This window comes from Myotis yumanensis, unplaced genomic scaffold (genome assembly GCF_028538775.1).
Source record: "Myotis yumanensis isolate MYYU_CA2020_CCGP unplaced genomic scaffold, mMyoYum1.0.hap1 SCAF_2, whole genome shotgun sequence".
Taxonomy (NCBI): Eukaryota; Metazoa; Chordata; class Mammalia; order Chiroptera; family Vespertilionidae; genus Myotis; species Myotis yumanensis.
Window position 1 is genome coordinate 164,963,336 of NW_027223753.1, and position 18,580 is coordinate 164,981,915.

Here is an 18,580-nt window from a genome sequence, read left to right on the forward strand (position 1 = left end):
CTTTAGGGAAAAATAACCCTCTTATTTCTTGTGCACTTAGGGTACCAAGTTCTAAGTTTTACTTATCTCTGACCTTCACAACAATGTTGCAGAGTTGTTATTATACCGAATTTGCACATAAAAAAATGAGAGTTAGAGAGGATCTTACGTACTCAAGGGTAATCAGCAAATAAGTTATTTGTATTTCCATTATCTGGCAAGTGCCCATGACATAGTTTTCACTTTAGTAAAAAAAAAACACAGTTTAATGAATTGGAACTACTAGCTTGATAATTTTGACTAATTTGACATTTACTCTTAGGTAAAATTCTTCCCTCTTCCTAGGCTTATATTATTCAGTTCTATCTCAGTCATAGCTGTCATCTAATATGGATCTTGACAACTGACCAAGTATCTTATCACCAAGTTAGTCTTTCTTCTGAGTAGCAGCAGTGTATATATGGTTCAGCTATATGACAATTTCATTTTCTCTCCAACTCCTGTAATAGTGACCTCTATTCTAATATTGATACCTATTTTCAGGGCCATGTTCTATGCCTCACCAATCAAAATTCTAATCTCTTGAGATATGGAATGCTGATATCTTACTTTCTAACTTGAATCTCCCGTTCTTCCAGTTATAATCTTTACTCATATTGCTTCTGTTCTTCAAGCTCATCTAGACTCCTGGTCTTTTAATCTATCTACTTCTGGTATTTCAGAGTTCTTTTAAATTCACTTTCCTTTCAGTGCACCCTTTTTTTTGGTAATTATTTTTTTGAGATAAAATTCACTTAACATAAAATACACCATTTTAAAATGCACAATTTAGTAGTTTTTAGTATATTCACAGTGTTGTGCAGTCATAACTACTATCCAATTCTAGAACATTTTCTTCACCCCAAAAGGAAATTCTATACCTTTAGCAGTCACTCCTACCCTCTCCCAACATCCTCTGGCAACCACTATTCTACTTTCTGTCTCTGGATGTCCCTATTCTGGACATTTCATGTAAACAGAATCATAAAATATTTGGCCCTTTGTGACTGACTGCTTTCATGTAGCATAATGTTTTTAAGGTTTGTCAGTTCATGTTGCAGTGTGTTCCAACATTTCTTTTTTATGGCTGAATAAAATGCCATTGTATGAATATACCACATTTTGTTTATCCATTTGTTGATAGTGATGTGTTGTTTCTACTTTTTGGATGAATAATACTGCTATGAAACCTTTCAGGCTACTCTTGATTTTATTACAATACTAGGGGCCCGGTGCACGAAATTCGTGCACGGGGAAGGAGGGGTCCCTCAGCCCGATCTGCACCCTCTCCAATCTGGGAGCCCTCAGGGGATGTCCTACTGACAGCTTAGACCTGCTCTGCTCTCTGCGGACCTGCCTGCTTGACGCCACCGTAGGCCTGGTGTCTGCTCTCTGTAGGGGCCTGTCTGTCCTTCGCCGCTGGGGTCAGGGGCAAGCAGCGCCCTGCTGTCTTCTCTCTGGCTCGCCACTGCAGGGGTAGGCAGGACCCTGGTGTCTGCTCTCTGTGGGGGCCCTGCAAGGGACTGCTTGGCCCTCGCTGCCACGGCCAGTGGCCAGCAGGGCCCTGCTGTCTGCTCACTTGCTGCAGGGGACATTCCCACCCCCTTCCTGGCCGCTTGGGTGTGCGCCAGCTTGGAGTGCCTGGGTCCTAGGGATGTTCCCACCCCAACCCCAGCCGCTTGGCACCTGCAAGCTTAGGCCGGACATTCCGGACTTCGGCCGCTCAGGGCCTATGCACAGGCCTACAGGCTCAGAGCGGCCTGGCTCCAGAGGACGCTGTTCCCTGTGAAAGGGCTGTAGCCAGTTTCCCCTCCTGCTTCCAACCACTCCTGCTGGGTTTCCCCTCCCGCTCCCAGGCGCCTTGGCATGTTTCCCTCCCGCGCCAGGGCGCCCTGGCGGGTTTCCCTCCCGCTCCCGGGCGCCCTGGCGGGTTTCCCTCCCGCTCCCCGCCGCTCAGGCGGGTTTCCCTCCCGCTCCCCGCCGCCCTGGCGGGTTTCCCTCCCGCTCCCGGCGGGCGCTCAGGCGGGTGGCGCTCAGGCGGGTTTCCCTCCCGCTCCCGGGCGCCCTGGCGGGTTTCCCTCCCGCTCCCGGGCGCCCTGGCTGGTTTCCCTCCCGCTCCCCGCTGCTCAGGCGGGTTTCCCTCCCGCTCCCGGGCGCCCTGGCGGGTTTCCCTCCCGCTCCAGGGCGCCCTGGCGGGTTTCCCTCCCGCTCCAGGGCGCCCTAGCGGGTTACCCTCCCGCTCCCCGCCGCTCAGGCGGGTTTCCCTCCCGCTCCCGGGCGCCCTGGCGGGTTTCCCTCCCGCTCCCGGGCGCCCTGGCGGGTTTCCCTCCCGCTCCTGGGCGCTCAGGCAGGCTTCCCCTCCCGCTCCTTGCCGCTCAGGCGGGTTTCCCCTCCCGCCCCCAGGCGCTCAGGCGGGTTTCCCTCCCGCTCCGGGGCGCCCTGGCGGGTTTCCCTCCCGCTCCGGGGCGCCCTGGCGGGTTTCCCTCCCGCTCCGGGGCGCCCTGGCGGGTTTCCCTCCCGCTCCGGGGCGCCCTGGCGGGTTTCCCTCCCGCTCCGGGGCGCCCTGGCGGGTTCCCCTCCCTCTCCGGGGCGCCCTGGCGGGTTCCCCTCCCGCTCCCGGGCGCCCTGGCGGGTTTCCCTCCCGCTCCCGGGCGCCCTGGCGGGTTTCCCTCCCGCTCCCGGGCGCCCTGGCGGGTTTCCCTCCCGCTCCCGGGCGCCCTGGCGGGTTTCCCTCCCGCTCCCGGGCGCCCTGGCGGGTTTCCCTCCCGCTCCCTGCCGCTCAGGCGGGTTTCCCCTCCCGCTCCCTGCCGCTCAGGCGGGTTTCCCCTTCCGCTCCTGGGCGCTCAGGCGGGTTTCCCTCCCGCTCCTGGGCGCTCAGGCGGGCTTCCCCTCCCGCTCCCCGCCGCTCAGGCGGGTTCCCCTCCCGCTCCCGGGCGCCCTGGCGGGTTCCCCTCCCGCTCCCGGGCGCCGTGGCGGGTTTCCCTCCCGCTCCTGGGCGCTCAGGCGGGTTTCCCCTCCCGCTCCTGGGCGCTCAGGCGGGTTTCCCTCCCGCTCCCGGGCGCTCAGGCGGGCTTCCCCTCCCGCTCCCCGGCGCTCAGGCGGGCTTCCCCTCCCGCTCCCGGGCGCTCAGGCGGGTTTCCCTCCCGCTCCCGGGCGCTCAGGCGGGTTCCCCTCCCGCTCCCGGGCGCTCAGGCAGGTTTCCCCTCCCGCTCCCAGGCACTGCCCATTCCCCTCTGAGCCACTGTCCCTCCTTGCAGCCGCTGTGGCTGGGCTTGCCCTCCCACCTACCACCTCCCACCTCCCACCTCTGCAGCCTTGGGTCCATTTCTGTCCTCGAGGCCTCTACTTAGCTTTCTTCTGTACCTCTTGGCCTCCATGTTGTCCTCAGTCTTCCCTCGCAACTGGTATATGCAAATTAACCGCCATTTTTAGCTTCTATAATCGAAACATTGTATCTTTTGGAGCTGTTGCTTCAGGAGCTCAGAGCCAGGCGGCAGCAGGCCTGGGAACCTTGGCTTCCTCCGTCACTGGAGCAAGCAAGCCTTATGTTCCGCTTCAAGCTGCCTGGCTGCCGGCCGCCATCTTGGCTGACAGTTAATTTGCATAGGATATGCTGATTAGCCAATGGGAAGGGTAGCGGTCGTACGCCAATTACCATGTTTCTCTTTTATTAGTGTAGATTATTTCTCTTCTGGAGACCTTCACTTCCCTTCCGTAGCAACTACTTTATAGAATTCTCACTTTATTAGTCCAACCATCTATACTCTTTATCCCATATCTGGGCTATAAAAATCCCTACAGGAGAAGCTATACAACTGTTTGGTGAAACCAATCAGCAGAGCTACATATTCCTGGAATTCTTGATGCAAATGATTTTTTACAAGATTCAATCAGGTTTATTTTATTACCTTTAGCAGCCCTTATACTTCTGTTTTCTCAAAGACTTACCACTTTGTTCTTTATTCTTAGTAATGACTAAGACTCTTCCTTCCTTTTGGTGGGAAAACCTTTATTTCCTGCCTCTGATCTAGAAATTTAACAGAAACTGTCATTATCTTTTTCTGTTTTTTCTCCCATTCAAGTGGTAAAAGTATCCCTTTTCTTATGCAGTCCCAGACACTAACTCCTCAGGACTTTGCTTTAGCCACCTTTCTCCTTTCCCTTCTCTACTACTTCTTTATTTTAAGTAGATAAAATAAATTTCTCTTGATTAAAAACAAAAGAAAACCTCACTTCTGACAAGGAAGTGCAAATTTTTGTTAAGTTATTACCATGTGCCAGTAGCAGATTGGGCTAAGATCTTTAAGGGTGTTATCTTGATTCTTTTATAATAACCTTATTTGGTTTGGTACCATTGTTACCAAATCATACAGAAGACACTGAGGCTTGTTGAGGTGAATGAGGTCAGTCAGGATTACTTTGATGGTTAAGTATGGCAGCAGGATTTGAATCTAAGCTGCCTGAGTCCAGAGCAGCTATCTGTAACAAGACTATGTATATGGATATATGTATATATATGTATATGCATATATATGTGTATATATCTACACTAATAAAAGAGAAAGATGCAAATGGACTGTACCTTTGTGACGCCCACCAGCCAATCAGGAGTGAGTATGCAAATTAACCAAACAAAGATGACATGTTACTTTGCATACACAGGTGCCGAGTGGCTGCTCTGGGCCTCTGGGCAGTGTGGGAAGGCGGAAAGGTGGCTCTGGGCTGGAGCGAAGGTGGTGCCGGCAGCCAGGGGAAGGAAGGCCCATTTTTGCACAAATCTTCGTGCATCGGGCCTCTAGTGTTTGTGTGTGTGTGTGTATGTGTGTGTGTGTATCAAATAGTTGACTTAAAATGTATAATATTATGTTAGTTTCGGGTATACAGCATAATGATTCAACATTTATTTACCTTACAGTGATTACCACAGTAATTCTAGAAACCATATTATTGCTCTATATTATTAAGATATTATTGACTCTATTCTATGCTATATATTGCATCCCCTTGTCTTATTTCATAACTAGAAGTTTATACTTCTTAATCCCCTTCCTCTTTTTTTCCTAATTCCCCACCCCACTCCCCTTTGCTATCAGTTTGTTCTCAGTATATATGAGTTTGTATTTTGTTTGTTTCATTTATTTTATTTTTTAGTAATTGTCTTACTCTTTCCGACTTATTTTACTTAACAAAATACTTTCTAGGTTTATCCATGTTGTCTCATATGGCAAGATTTCATTTTTTTATGGCTGAGTAATATTCCACTGTATGTATGTATCATATCTTCTTTATCCATTCATCTATTGGATGCTTCCATATCTTGGCTCTTGAAACAATGCTGTGATGAACATAGGAGTTCATGTATCTTTTACAATTACTTTTTGTTTTCTTCAGATAAATACCCAAAGTATTTATCTCAATCACTGGGTCATTCAGTAGTTCTATTTTTAAATTTTTGAGAAATCTCTAGACTGGTTTTCAGAGTGGCTGTACTAATTTGCAATCCTACCAACAGTGCACAGGGTTTCCCTTTTCCCCCCATTTTCTCCATCACTTGGTATTTGTTGTCTTTAATAATAGTCATTTTGACAGATGTGAGGTCACATCTCATATGGTTTTGATTCACACTACCTATTAATATATCAAAAGCTCTCAAAAGTTTAGTAATAAAGAAACTGTTTAACTTTCTAAACTGAGTTTTCCAGGTTTATTTGATCATGGAATTCTTCCTGTGGAATATACTGTAGACTACATATTAGGAAACATTGATCTATTATATATCTTCTTTATATGCATTTCATAAATCACTGTAATATCACTGCAGCCCTCCTACTCCTAGTCAATTTCTCTTAAAACTATTTTTGCCAGGGATGCTGGTGACTTTTTGTCACCAAATTCTATATATATACACACACACACATTTTTACTGATTTGGGAGAGGGAGAGAGAGATAGAAACATCAATGATGTGAGAGAATCATTGATTGGCTGCCTCCTGCACGGCCCCCACTGGGGATCAAGCCCACAACCCAGGCATGCGCCCTTGACCGGAATTGGACCCGGGACCCTTCAGTCCGAAAGCCGACACTCTATCCACTGAGCTAAACTGGCCAGGGCCTCAATAGATATTTTTAAAGTCTTTCTAAAACGTGACTTTTATGGATTTTCAACTTACCATCCATCTTTTGATATTTTAGTCTTTCTTGACTTTGGTAAAATTATTCTCTTGTTTTTCCTCCTATGTTTCCCTCTTCTTCTTTAGTCTCCTTTATGGGGTCTTGACTCTACATGCTCTGCCCTCCACTCTTTGTCTAGGATATAGCACTGTAGCACTGACACTGTATTTGCTGATGACTCCTGTGCCTGTATCTATAACACACTCTTATATTTTGAGCTTCAAACATCTGTTTTCACTGGTATTTGATAGACTTCCCATTTGGCTTATTTCATAAGCTCATCTAGCTCAGCCCACTTCACAGGCCCAACACTGTTAACACAGAGTCTCTGCTGGCCAGTGTGAAATTGAGTTTTGTAGCAGATGTAGCCCTCAGCAAGCAGAGCTCAAGCTAAATTTCAGTCACTACTTTTTCCCCTTCTTAGGACATAATCTGCATAACTGTATACCATACTCGACTGTAATTTTTGAATTTGTTTCACCTCTTCTCTCCCTACCTTACTGCTTTCATTCAGTCTCTGTGATCAAATAAGTGTGGAAAACTCAGTTTAAAATGTTAAACAGATTTCTTTATTACTAAGCTTTTAAGAGCTTTTGATATATTAATGTGTGGTGCGAATCCTAGAAAGGAGTTATAATATGCAGCATTTCTCAAAAACATTATCCTGAATTAAGATAATATTCTGGGGGAGAAAACAAATAATATCTTTATCTTTATTCTTTATATTTCCCTCCCTTTAGTTTTTCCCCTTTTAGGTTATCCTTCTAAAATGGAACTCTGGGCAACACACCCAATTAATGCCATTAATTGTTTCCTATTTCCTTCATATAAAATGTGAACCCCCTTAGCATTGCACATAGGCTTTTCCTGATCTGGCTCTTGTATACATTTTCATGCTGCGCTAAGGTACTTCTTGTTAGCCCTGTCCTCTTAAACTTCTGGGCTTTAGCTCATGCTCTTCATAAAGTAGTATCTTCCCATTACCCATATCTGATTGGCTTGTTCCTATTGGTCTTCAGGACTTCTGTCAAGTGTTACCTTTTCCAGAAATCCTTCCTAATCCCCTCAGTCCTAGTTAAATGTTCTTCCTTTGTTCCCTCATGCATGGTATTGTCATGTGTAGCAGTTGTGTTTGTGCTGTATAAAATTTATCTAGTCTACTAGTTAGAATGAGAGCTCCTGGAAGCAGAGATGATATGTTCAGTTTCTTTTCTTCAAGGCTCTAGTGCAACAATTTTAAATTAGACTCCTTTAGGTCTTTTCTGAAAATATTCTGGCTCTTTATCCTACTTAGTACCTTTCCCTCTTCATCTATGGTTCCACATTTACCTTCTCCCCCGCAGATTGATTGATTTTTTCTAAATATATTTTTATTGATTTCAGAGAGGAAGCGAGAGGGAGAGAGAGATAGAAACATCAATGATGAGAGAGAATCACTGATCAGCTACCTCCTGCATGCCCCCCACTGGGGATCGAGCCCACAATCCGGGCATGTAACTTGGCCGGAATTGAACCTGGGACCCTTCAGTCCGAAGGCCGATGCTCTATCCACTGAGCCAAACCAGCTAGGGCCACATTTATCTTTATATTTATCATTCTCCCAAGATTTTGTTTGTTTAAAGAAAATGTTCTGTGTCTGAATGGAAGACATAAAGAGGCAAGGAATGGAAAAAGAGAGAGAGGGAGGGAGGGAAGAAGGAAAGAAAAAGAGAATAAAGAATGGAAGGAGAGGAAGGAGAGGAAGGAAAGGAGAAGGGGTAGGAGCGGAAGGGGAGGGGAAGGGAAGGGAAGGGAAGAAGGGAAAAGAAAAAAAAGTAGGTTCAGTTCTAAATCTTACACAATGGCCAGAACAGTAGGCATTGGAGAAATATAATCAATTCAGACATCTGCTTAGACTGATATTGAAATGACCAGCAGTACTAACCCACCATACCAGTTTGCTTCCCTTTCTTCCAACATACCACAGTTTTTATTTTTATTTTGAGTAACTTTTATCATACTGCTTGCTCTGCCTGAAGTTTCCTTTTCTTCCTCTGAAGAGGTGTCTTAATAAATTTTTTAAAAATTTACTTTATTTTACTTTATTTAACCTTTACAAACTCTTTTTTCCCTTTTTAAAATTGTTTATTGTTTAAAGTATTACATATGAATCCTTTTTCTCCCATTGACCTCTCCCCACTTGTTCCCACCCACTTCCCCAGAACATGCCCTCACCACCCCCCTACTGACTGTGTCCATGGGTTATGCTTATATGCATGCATACAAGTCCTTTGGTTAATTTATGGGATTGAATTTGACTTGAAAAAATGATTTTTTTGTTGTTACAGATAATCTCTGGATCCTGAAAAGTCAACTTTTTGGTGTAATTCTCATATGAATTGCTTGTTTAACTACATCATTTGTAAAATTATTTTCAACCTGATGTAACGTTTTTCTTTTTCAGCTTGTGAAGCTTTGTATTGTGATGATTGACACTGGAAAAGCCTTTTGTGCTGCAAATAAACAGTTTATGAATGGGATTCGAGACCTGGCACAATATTCTAGTAATGATGCTATAGTTGAGGTTAGTATTTTAAAATTAGTTAAAATGACAAATGCAATAAGACATTAATCAATTATGCATCCATTTGCTTTATGAAGAGTTATAATGGTCCTTAAAATTAGAAGTAGAAAAGCTGTTACCCATTGGTTCTGTCTTGTACAGTTCCGTTTTCTTGGATAGTTAGAAGTTAATGGTTGATTTGTATTGTGAATATAAGTTTACTTACTGCTTGGTGAGCTGAAGCATCTACAAGAAGGATTGAGCAGGAAGAGCAGGATTTTGCTTACTAGTAGCTGCTTATAGAGGAAAGCAGAACATTAACCTAAGAATAGTGTCAACTGTATGTATAGGGGCTGCATTGGAAAGTTTTGGTAGCTACCTATGCTAGGTTAGCCTAGACCTCTCACTATATTATGTGGTATTAATGACATTTCTTTCATGAAGAATAATAACAGGTGAAGAAATTGGTATAGTTTGATGATTATTTGATCCATAGATGCCTTCATGAGCATAGTCTTGATACACTCAATTTTACTTTTAGATTTATATATGCCATTCCTATTTGTTAGCATAATACTATTGACAGGGCAGTACTAATTCTTTGACTGTTCTAGGGTTTTATGTTACTACACATAGACTTGACCTCTGCAGAGCATGCACATGAGATATTGAGATTTTCCTTAGAAATAAATGTTATTGTTAACAATGTAACTTGATCTTTCTGTCAGAAATGCTGAAGCAATGTTTTTTGTGGCCTGTTCTAGTGGATTTTAAATAACTCATTTTTTTCTTTTGGTTTCTTTCTCGTAGACAAGTTTGACCAAGTTTTCTGACAGCCTTCAAGAAATGATAAATTTTCATACAGTAAGTGTCAGTAAGTAGGTATTAATATGACCATGTTATTTTAGTATGTTGTTTTAGTGGCAGTATTTTATGAAATAATTTAAGTTGTAATTCAGTGACTTTGAATTTGTCAACAACTTTTTAGTTGGGTGTTAATCTAAAATGTGTGTGTGTGTGTGTGTGTGTGTGTGTGTGACAGAGAAAGAGAGAGAGGTAGAGAATACATTTTATTTCCTATTCTAAAGTACTGAACTTATATTAATGAGGTACACATCCGTAAGTTTTTTCTTTTAAGTTGTACCTTTGTAAATTTTTAAACAATTATTTCAAGAATGAAGAAGTAATTTAGTTATTTCTTATTTCTTTCAAGATACAAATATTACATCCCATTTGTTTGATTACTTGCCAGTATTAAAGACTGATGTAGTATTTGATATATGTGTGTGTTTAATATTTGGTGCCAAGCTGCAGTGGCTCAGTGGTTGAGTGTTGACCTATGAACCAGGAGACCACAGTTTGATTCCTCGTAGGGGCATATGCCCAGGTTGCAGGCTCAATTCCCAATTGTGCAGGAGGCAGCTGATCAATGATTCCCTCTCATCATAGATGTTTCTATCCCTCTCTCTCTCTCCCTTCCTCTCTGAATCAATGAAAATATATATTTTTTAAAATTAAAAATAATATTTGAGGGCATTTTTTCCCCATGGACAGACAATAATAGTTCAGGGAATGCCTAGGGAGGGGAAGGTAGTGGGGTGAGAGAGGGTCAATGGGGGGAGGGGGAGGGACATCTGTAATACTTTCAACAATAAAGATAAATTTAAAAATAATAAAAAATATTTGAGGGCATTTTTCCTTCAAGAATGAAGGATTATATATTACTTTTGGAATGTTAGAAATTCCTTTTCAAATTTATAAAAGTTTGCTGAAAATATGGTAGCTTATAAGCTGTGTACTTCTTAATTTTTAAAAAACATTAACATATGGTCATATAATTATTTAATTCAATGCTTAAATTTATCAGAAGCTATAACAAGAATATCAACACTTATATTCCTTATAAAATCTGCTAATTTTTGGTTCTTATTTAAGAATCAAAGTTAATTAGAATTTCTTCTTATTTATTACTATTTTTGGTAACATATTAAGCCTGAAGTTATCTGATAATGTTTATTTTAATTGTAGTTCAAATTTTAGCTGTACCAAAATTATCATGCACAAGAACCTACTTCAGCTCCTGTTTTCAATTCTTTTGGGTATATATCTAGGTGTAGAATTGTAGGTCATATCATAATTCTGTGTTTATCTTTTTGAGCTATCAAACTGTTTTCCACAGAGGTTGTACCATTTTACATTCCCACCAGCAATGTATTCGTGTTCCAATTTTCTACATTCTTGTCAACACTTGTTATTTTCTATTTTTTTTTTTTATTATAGCTATTCTAGTAGATGTGAAGTGGTATCTCTTTGTGGTTTTAATTTTCATTTCCCTAAAGACTAATGCAGTTGAGCAACTTTTCATGTGCTTATTAGCCATCTATAATAATAAAAGTATAACATGCTAATTAGACCGGATGGCTGAACAGTGGAACGACCATCCGGACAACCTTCCAGGAGACATTCCGGACGAAGCTTGGGCTTCGAGGGCCACGCCCCTTGCACGAATTTCATGCATTGGGCCTCTAGTTTGTATATGTTCTTCCATCACTGTTGCCCATTGATGTCCTTTGCCCATTAAAATTTTTGAAAAACTGAGTTCTTTATATATATATTCTGGATGTTAACCCTTAGTCAGATATGTAAAATTTATGTATTATGACATGTAAAATTTTTCTCCCATCTGCAGGTTGTAATTTTACTCTCTTGATAATGCCCTTTGATGCCAAAAAGTTTTAATTTTAATGATGTTCAGTTAACTTTTTTTACTGTTGCTCCTGCTTTTGGGGTCATATCCAAGAATCCATTGCTAAATCCCAGATCATGATTTATTCCTTTGTTTTCTTCTAACAGTTTTATTGTTTTAGCTCTAATATTTTGCACCAATTTATTTTTAATGATTTCTTACTAGTTCTCTTTTTGCTTTCCAGTGAGCTTGGATGCCAGTGCATGGTATATTTGATTTCTCTTGAAATCAAGTGGTCTTTTGGATTCCAACTTCTTAAAAAATATACCAGTAGTGAGCATTATTTTTTTTGTTAAAAGTTGTTGATTTATATTAGCATAGTATGTTAAATGTTTTCTCCATAATTTATCTTTTGTAATAGTTCTGTTTCTGATATTTTCTTTAAATCAGTCATTCTTGTATTTTTGTTTTATATAAGAATACCATGCTCTTTTTTATAATTTTATATGTACAAAGTTATGGTTATGACAAACTTTTGGTAAATAAATTGTTTAAATGTATGTTGGAAATTTTGTTGTCAAGAAATTTTACTTGAAAATATTTTATAAATCACTTTCTTAGAGTAAATGAAATCTTCAAAAATCATGTTTGTTCGAAGCAAGGTACATAAGTAAAGTTTGCTTTAAGAGAATTGAGATTGGTCTTTTTAGTGCTAGTCATGTTAATGACTAGCTGATTTCTGAACTGATTACAATAATGTTTGTGTGTTTTTCTTTTCTAAAATTGAAAGCAATCAGTATTTCTTGAACATTGTTTTTAAAAGAACATAGGATTTAGCCCTAGCCAGGTTGGATCAGTGGATAGAGCATCGGCCTGTGGACTGAAGAGTCCCGGGTTCGATTCTGGTCAAGGGTACATGCGTAGGTTGTGGGCTCAATCTCCAGTGTGGGGCATGCAGGAGGCAGATCCTGTGAAGAGGCTCCTTGGTGAAAAATTGAGACCTAGAGCCAACTGCCACGTACATGAAACCTATCATGTACAAGAGGAGCACCGCTCAGCCAGAAGCCAGGCTCACGACTGGCAAGTGCAGCAGCAGTAATGGGAGCCTCTTCCGCCTCCACGGCAGCGCTAAGAACCCCTCGGGGGATGTCCGACTGTCAACTTATGCCCTAAGCCGAGGAGTCCTGGACTACGAGAGGGTGCAGGCCGGGCTGAGGGACCTCTACCCTCCAGTACACAAATGTTATGCACTGGGTCTCTAGTAAAAATAAGTACTGCCTGGCTGGCGTGGCTCAGTGGTTGAGCATTGGCCTATGAACCAGGAGGGCAGATTTCAGTTTCCAGTCAGGGCACATACCCAGATTGCAGGCTCAATCCTTATTGTGGGGCACACAGAAGGCAGCTGATCAGTGATTCTCTGTCATCATTGATCTCTCTCTCTCTCTCTCTCTCTCTCTTCTTTCCTCTCTGAAATCAATTAAAAAATATTTTAAATAAATGGTTAAGTACCAAGAAGTAACAGCCAAAAAGATATCAAAATCCATTACATTCTAGTAAGAATACTTCATAGAAAATGACCATAATATTAAGGAAACAACCATACATACTTAGTTAAGTAGGGAAAATGTGAAAAATAAAACAAATTAATAGGAGTGAATTGTGAAAAATAAGAGCAAAGGAGAGATGAAATATTGGACAAAAGTCAAAAGAAGTGATGACATGGTAACGCCAGGGGAAAAGTTGTATTGTTTTATTATTGTTTTTTATCATTATTGATTACTTTGCATTTTTAAGATTAATATGTAAATGGATCTTTGTCTAATTTCTTTCAGTGTAATTATTTTGAGACTCAATTATGTGATTGTATTTATCAATAGTTTATTTTTTTATTGCTTGGTAGTACTGTATTTATGGATATATTATAATTTGTTTATCCACTCACCTGATGGATATATTAGTTACCTGTTGTTATTAACAGATTACCCCAAAACATAGTGGCTTGAAACAAAAAGTATTTATTAACTCACAGTTTCTGGGACAGGAATTTTTAGAGCGGCTGAGTGTTTTATGAAATTGCTATTAAGATGTTGGCTGGGGCTAGTCATTTGAAAGCTTCACTGGGATTGGAGGATCCAATTCCAAGATAGATCTCATGTATGTGGCAGTTGGCTCTAGGTCTCAGTTTTTCACCAAGGAGCCTCTTCAGAGGGCCACTTAAGTGTCCTTCATGGAATCTGGTTATTCCCAAAAATAAATGATCCAAGAGCAATGGTATGGAGAAAGCTGCAATACTTTTTATGACATCATATCAGAAGTCACTCATTGTCACTTCCTCCACATCTATATATATAAAAGCCTAAGCAACCATTAACGACTGAATGACCAGAACAACCGGTCGACCAGTTGCTGTGATGCTCACTGACCACCAGGAAGCAGACGCTCAATGCAGGAGCTGCCCCCTTTTGGTCAGTGTGCTCCCGCGGCCCCTCCTCCCTCCCCCCAGCCAACCTCCCATGGCCCCTCTTCCCGGTCGGCCAACCTCCACTGGCCCCTCCACTGGGCCGGCCAGCCCCATCAGCCCTGATCAGGGGGCCAGCCTGCCAACCTCCTGGGGTCCCTCCCTCTGGGCTCCGATTGGGGGGGCCGGCAGGCCAACCTCCCGTGGTCCCTTCCCCCTAGCCGGCCGGCCCCCAATAGGCCTTGATTGCCAGCCAGGCCGAGGGACCCCACCCGTGCACGAATTCTTGCACTGGGGCTCTAGTTAATATACTGGTATATTAAAAGTAAGTCACTAAGACCAGCCCACTCTCAGGGGCTGAAGAATAAGGTTCCACTTTTGAGAAGAGAAGTGTCAAAGAATTTGTGGACATATTTTAAAGCAATCATAATGGATGTTTGAGTAGTTCCCAAGTTTTGGCTATTATAAATAAAACTGATTGTAAAAAATATATGTAAACATCTGTACAGACATGCTTTTATTTCTTTTGTGTAAATAGCTAGGAGTAGAATGGCTAGTTTGTAAGGTAGGATTATATGTAACTCTTTACAAAATTACTTATATAGCAAAGACTACAAAAGTACACAGCTAAGAGAAATTAAGGAAACATGAATTTTTTATTTTGCTTTACTTATCAATGTATATAATAATGTTAATATTATTTTATATATTAAATTCCTAAAAAATTTAATTTCATTAAAGAGAACCTCCAAAAATTTGGAAATTGTTTTTGAAAGTCAATTGCATCATTTTATACTAGCAAAATATGAATGTTCTAATTGCTTCACATGATTGTCAACACTTATTATGGTCACTCTTAAATTTCTTATGGTTTAAATTTGCATTTTCTTAACTAATGATGCTGAGCATCTTTTCATGTGTTTATTTGCCATCTATGTATCTTCTTTAGCGAAATGTCAGATCTTTTACCCGTTTAAAATACTGTGTTGTCTTATTTAGTTGTAAGAGTCCTTCCTATGTTCCATGTATATCTTTTGTCAGATAAATGTTTTGCATATATTTTCTCTCAGGCTTTGGCTTGTCCTTTTCATTTTTGTAGCACTTCTTTTGAAGAGCAAGTTTTAAATATTGATGAAGTAAATTTATTGATTTTTAAAAATAGTTTTCTTTTTGTGTTCTATTAAGAAATATTTGCCAAACCCAAGTTCACTAAAATTTTATTCTGTGTTAGTTTAGATTTGTGATCCATTCTAAGTTAATATTTGTGTGTGTTGCATGGTAAAGGTCAAGGTTCACTTATTTGGCATATAACTCTTCACTTGTTTGTTTCAGCACCATTTGTTTAAAAAAATGATCTTTTCCCTATTGACATCTTTTGTTTAAAAAACTGACTTTTAAAAAAAGTCATTTCTGGATTTTTCTGTTTCATTGATATTTTTTCCCATCTTTATTTTAATACCACAAGTGTCTTGATTACAGTAGCTTTCATAATATATTTTGAAATCAGGTATACTTATTCCAACTTTGCCCATGTTTTTTGGTTTGGTTATTCTAGATTCTTCACATTTTCATATAAATTTCACTTCTACATAAAGCCTTACTGGAATTTGGAGTAGGATTTCATCAAATCTATAGGTCAATTTGATGAGAATTGACATTAATATTGTTCTTAATTCATAAACTCAATATGTCTACATTTAATTTTTCACTCTACAAGTCTTGCATCTCTTTTGTCAAATTTATTCCTTAGCATTTCCTAATTTTGGATGCTATTATAAATTGCATTTTTTTAAAAGCTCACAATTTCTAATTGGTCATTGCTGATATACAGAAATACCATAGATTTTTTTATATGACTTTGTTTCTGCAACCTTTCTAGTAGATTTTTCTCTATATTCCATAGTATTTTCTACATAGTCAACCATATAGCCTGTGGATTAAAAGCAGTTTTATATTCTTCCTTTCTGATGTGTCCACTTTTTATTTAGTTTTCCTGCTTGATGGTATTGCTATTACTTCTGGTAGAGTATTCTGTAGAAGTGCTGAGAGCATACATTCTTGCCTTGTTCCTGATTGTAGCAGGAAAGTACCCTTTCACCACTAAATATGATGTCAGCTGTAGGTTTTTCATATGTGCCCTTCATTGGGTGAGGAAGTACCCTTCCATTCCCAGATTCCTGAGGAATTTTATTAGGAATGGATATTGGATTTTGTCTAATGTTTTTTTGCATACATTGATATGATTATATAGTTTTTCTGTTAACATGGTGAATTATATTGATTGATTTTTAATGTTAAATCAGTCTTGCTTCTCTGGGATAAATCCCAGTTGGTCATGATGTATTTTCCTTTGTGCATATTCTTTTTATACATTGTTATGTATTGTTAATAATTTTTTTGTAGCTTTTCTTTTTTCTTAGAATGTCTGGCTTTGTCCCTCATAAGAATTTTCTGATGAATAGGTTTTCTGGTAGAATCCATGTTTTGGGGAAGAGTTTGAGTAGAATTATGTTTGGTAGAATTCACCAGTGAGGACGTTTTCTTTTAGAAGGGTTTTCAAATTCTTTTTTGATGAGAAATGACTTTTTCTGATTATTATTAGACTAGTGGCCCGGTGCACAAAATTCGTGCACATTGAAAGGGAATTAGAGGCATGTAATTTGGACTTACTATCTAATATCAATAATATGCAAGCGTTTCTGAAATTCACGACATGAATTTTAGCTATTACTTTGCCAAATAAATGGAATTTACAGATATCATTTAAAAGAGCATTCAGCTTAATATTAAAAACTCTGGCTACCAAGTCAGGTCTGATTTCAACTTTTTGCCAGCGTTGTAAATTGTTTGCAATATCTGCCTATTTGGGGTTGCATGTCATGGTTATGAATAAATCGGGCTTGCCATACTTCGTTACAATTGCCATAACATCCTGGTATCACTGCTGCATATTTCTGGAACTACCCTCAAAAGATGATGGAAGTATTATAATTTTATCAATCGGCACATTGTTATTTTCAGATCTAGATTTGAGATAATCCATCAAGCCACTTTATTTTTCAACTCTCAACTTAGATTAGCTTGCTTTGATGAAATTTATCCAATTGGCCTCCATTTTTAATATGAATCCATGATAAACTGTTGAGTTAATTTTCCTGCATTTAAAATAGGATTGAACATGTCCCGCACAAAGAGATGAAATCCATAATACTGCATTTGTGTGACTCGTGTCCTTACATGTTGTCTGGTATTATTGTTGATTACACTGTTGTCTCTGAGTCTTAATGCAATATCTGTTCCCCAGCCTTTTTCACCATGTAGAAAAAGAATAGGATATGTCATTGCATCTAATATAGGAAACAGGATATTGATTTGTTTCATTTTAGTGGCATTTGGATTATTGGGATCTGGTTTACAATGAATGAGCAAGTTCCTTTCAAAAGGAGGTTCTCCATCTTCGTTTCTGAATATGACAGCAACCTCAGTTACACGGGGAGAATTATATCTACCCGGATCACTGTTACAATCGTATTTAATTGCCATTGTTACTTCCGTGGGAGCAATACCTTTTGCTGCTGCTTTAGGTTAGGCTTCCTTTTCTACCTCATGTAGCATCTTGTATGATTTTGTTAATTCATCTATTTCATGCATGAGGTTGTTGATGTTGATCATGAGTCTTTCTGAGCAGCCCTGGTTTTCTAGCATTGCTAATCTTTTACTTGTAGCTTCAGCTGTACCCAAAATATAGAGTTGAGCAAACTTCCGAGAAACACCATCTGAAGGATGTAAAGTTCCAGTACGGTGATAAACTTGTCCGTGTATTCTAAAACACTATGGCTATCCTGGTGGTCATGCAATATTTGCACCCATGGAAGCAAACGCAAAATAACTATTTATGGAATGAATATTTTCCATGAAATTTGTACCGTCAGAATCTTCGTTTGTCATTAATCTTTTTAAATATGCCGGGTAATCTGGAAAATGTATATCATTTGGACAGACTTTCCCTTTGCTACAACACCGAGTAAATTTCCCATCAGATGGTTTTTCATCAGAGAAATTTAGTGATAGGCAAAATTCACATCGAACAGTCATTCCACTACAACTATGTTCAGGAATTGCATCCTCATGTATTCCATTTTTGCTGAAAAGGCGCCGCATTCTGTTGCAGGTGCCGCCTTCTTTCAAGCTCAGACGCACGTTGCTCTTCAGACATTTTCTGTCGATAACCCCGGCATCTTTCAGCTGCAGAACTACATTGTATCAACAGTTATTCTTTAGACATAGTCCCACCTCTCTATTGTCACGGTCTGAGATGGAGGTGAATGAGAGTCCTGGCTGTCAGGCCGCTGAGAGCTGTCTGACCAACGGCTGATTCTGGCTGATTCTGTGGGGGTGGGACTTCCTCCTCCCTGCTGTCAGTTTCCACAGCTGTGATGAGGAAGCTGGGGTGACAGAGGGAGCCACGCCCTCCAAGCCGCCCTCTCTCTCTCGCTCTGCTCTATGTCCAGTGGCCTCCAGCTCTGCCAAGTCCTCCAAACCCCCCGTTCTCCACCCACCCTCCTGCTCTCCTCTCCGCCGGTGAAGGTCCTGGGAGCCCGCGGGCGTGGCTAGGCGCGGCCAGCCTCACCTCTAGGGGCTGGCAATGGTCCTGGGAGCCTGCGGGAACCGTCATCTCCCGGGGCGCTTGACACCTGCGTATGC

The 18,580-nt window shown here is 40.8% G+C and overlaps 1 protein-coding gene across 4 annotated transcripts in view; it reads left to right on the plus strand.

Annotated features, from left to right (window-relative positions):
• Window positions 1–18,580, plus strand: part of ACAP2 (ArfGAP with coiled-coil, ankyrin repeat and PH domains 2) — a 142,941-nt gene that overhangs the window by 50,953 nt on the left and 73,408 nt on the right. For all 4 annotated transcript variants that reach the window (XM_070406524.1, XM_070406525.1, XM_070406526.1 and 1 more), the window contains exons 3-4: window positions 8,634–8,753; window positions 9,543–9,596. In XM_070406524.1, coding sequence (XP_070262625.1) covers window positions 8,634–8,753; window positions 9,543–9,596 — 174 coding nt within the window. The remainder of the gene's footprint in view (window positions 1–8,633; window positions 8,754–9,542; window positions 9,597–18,580) is intronic.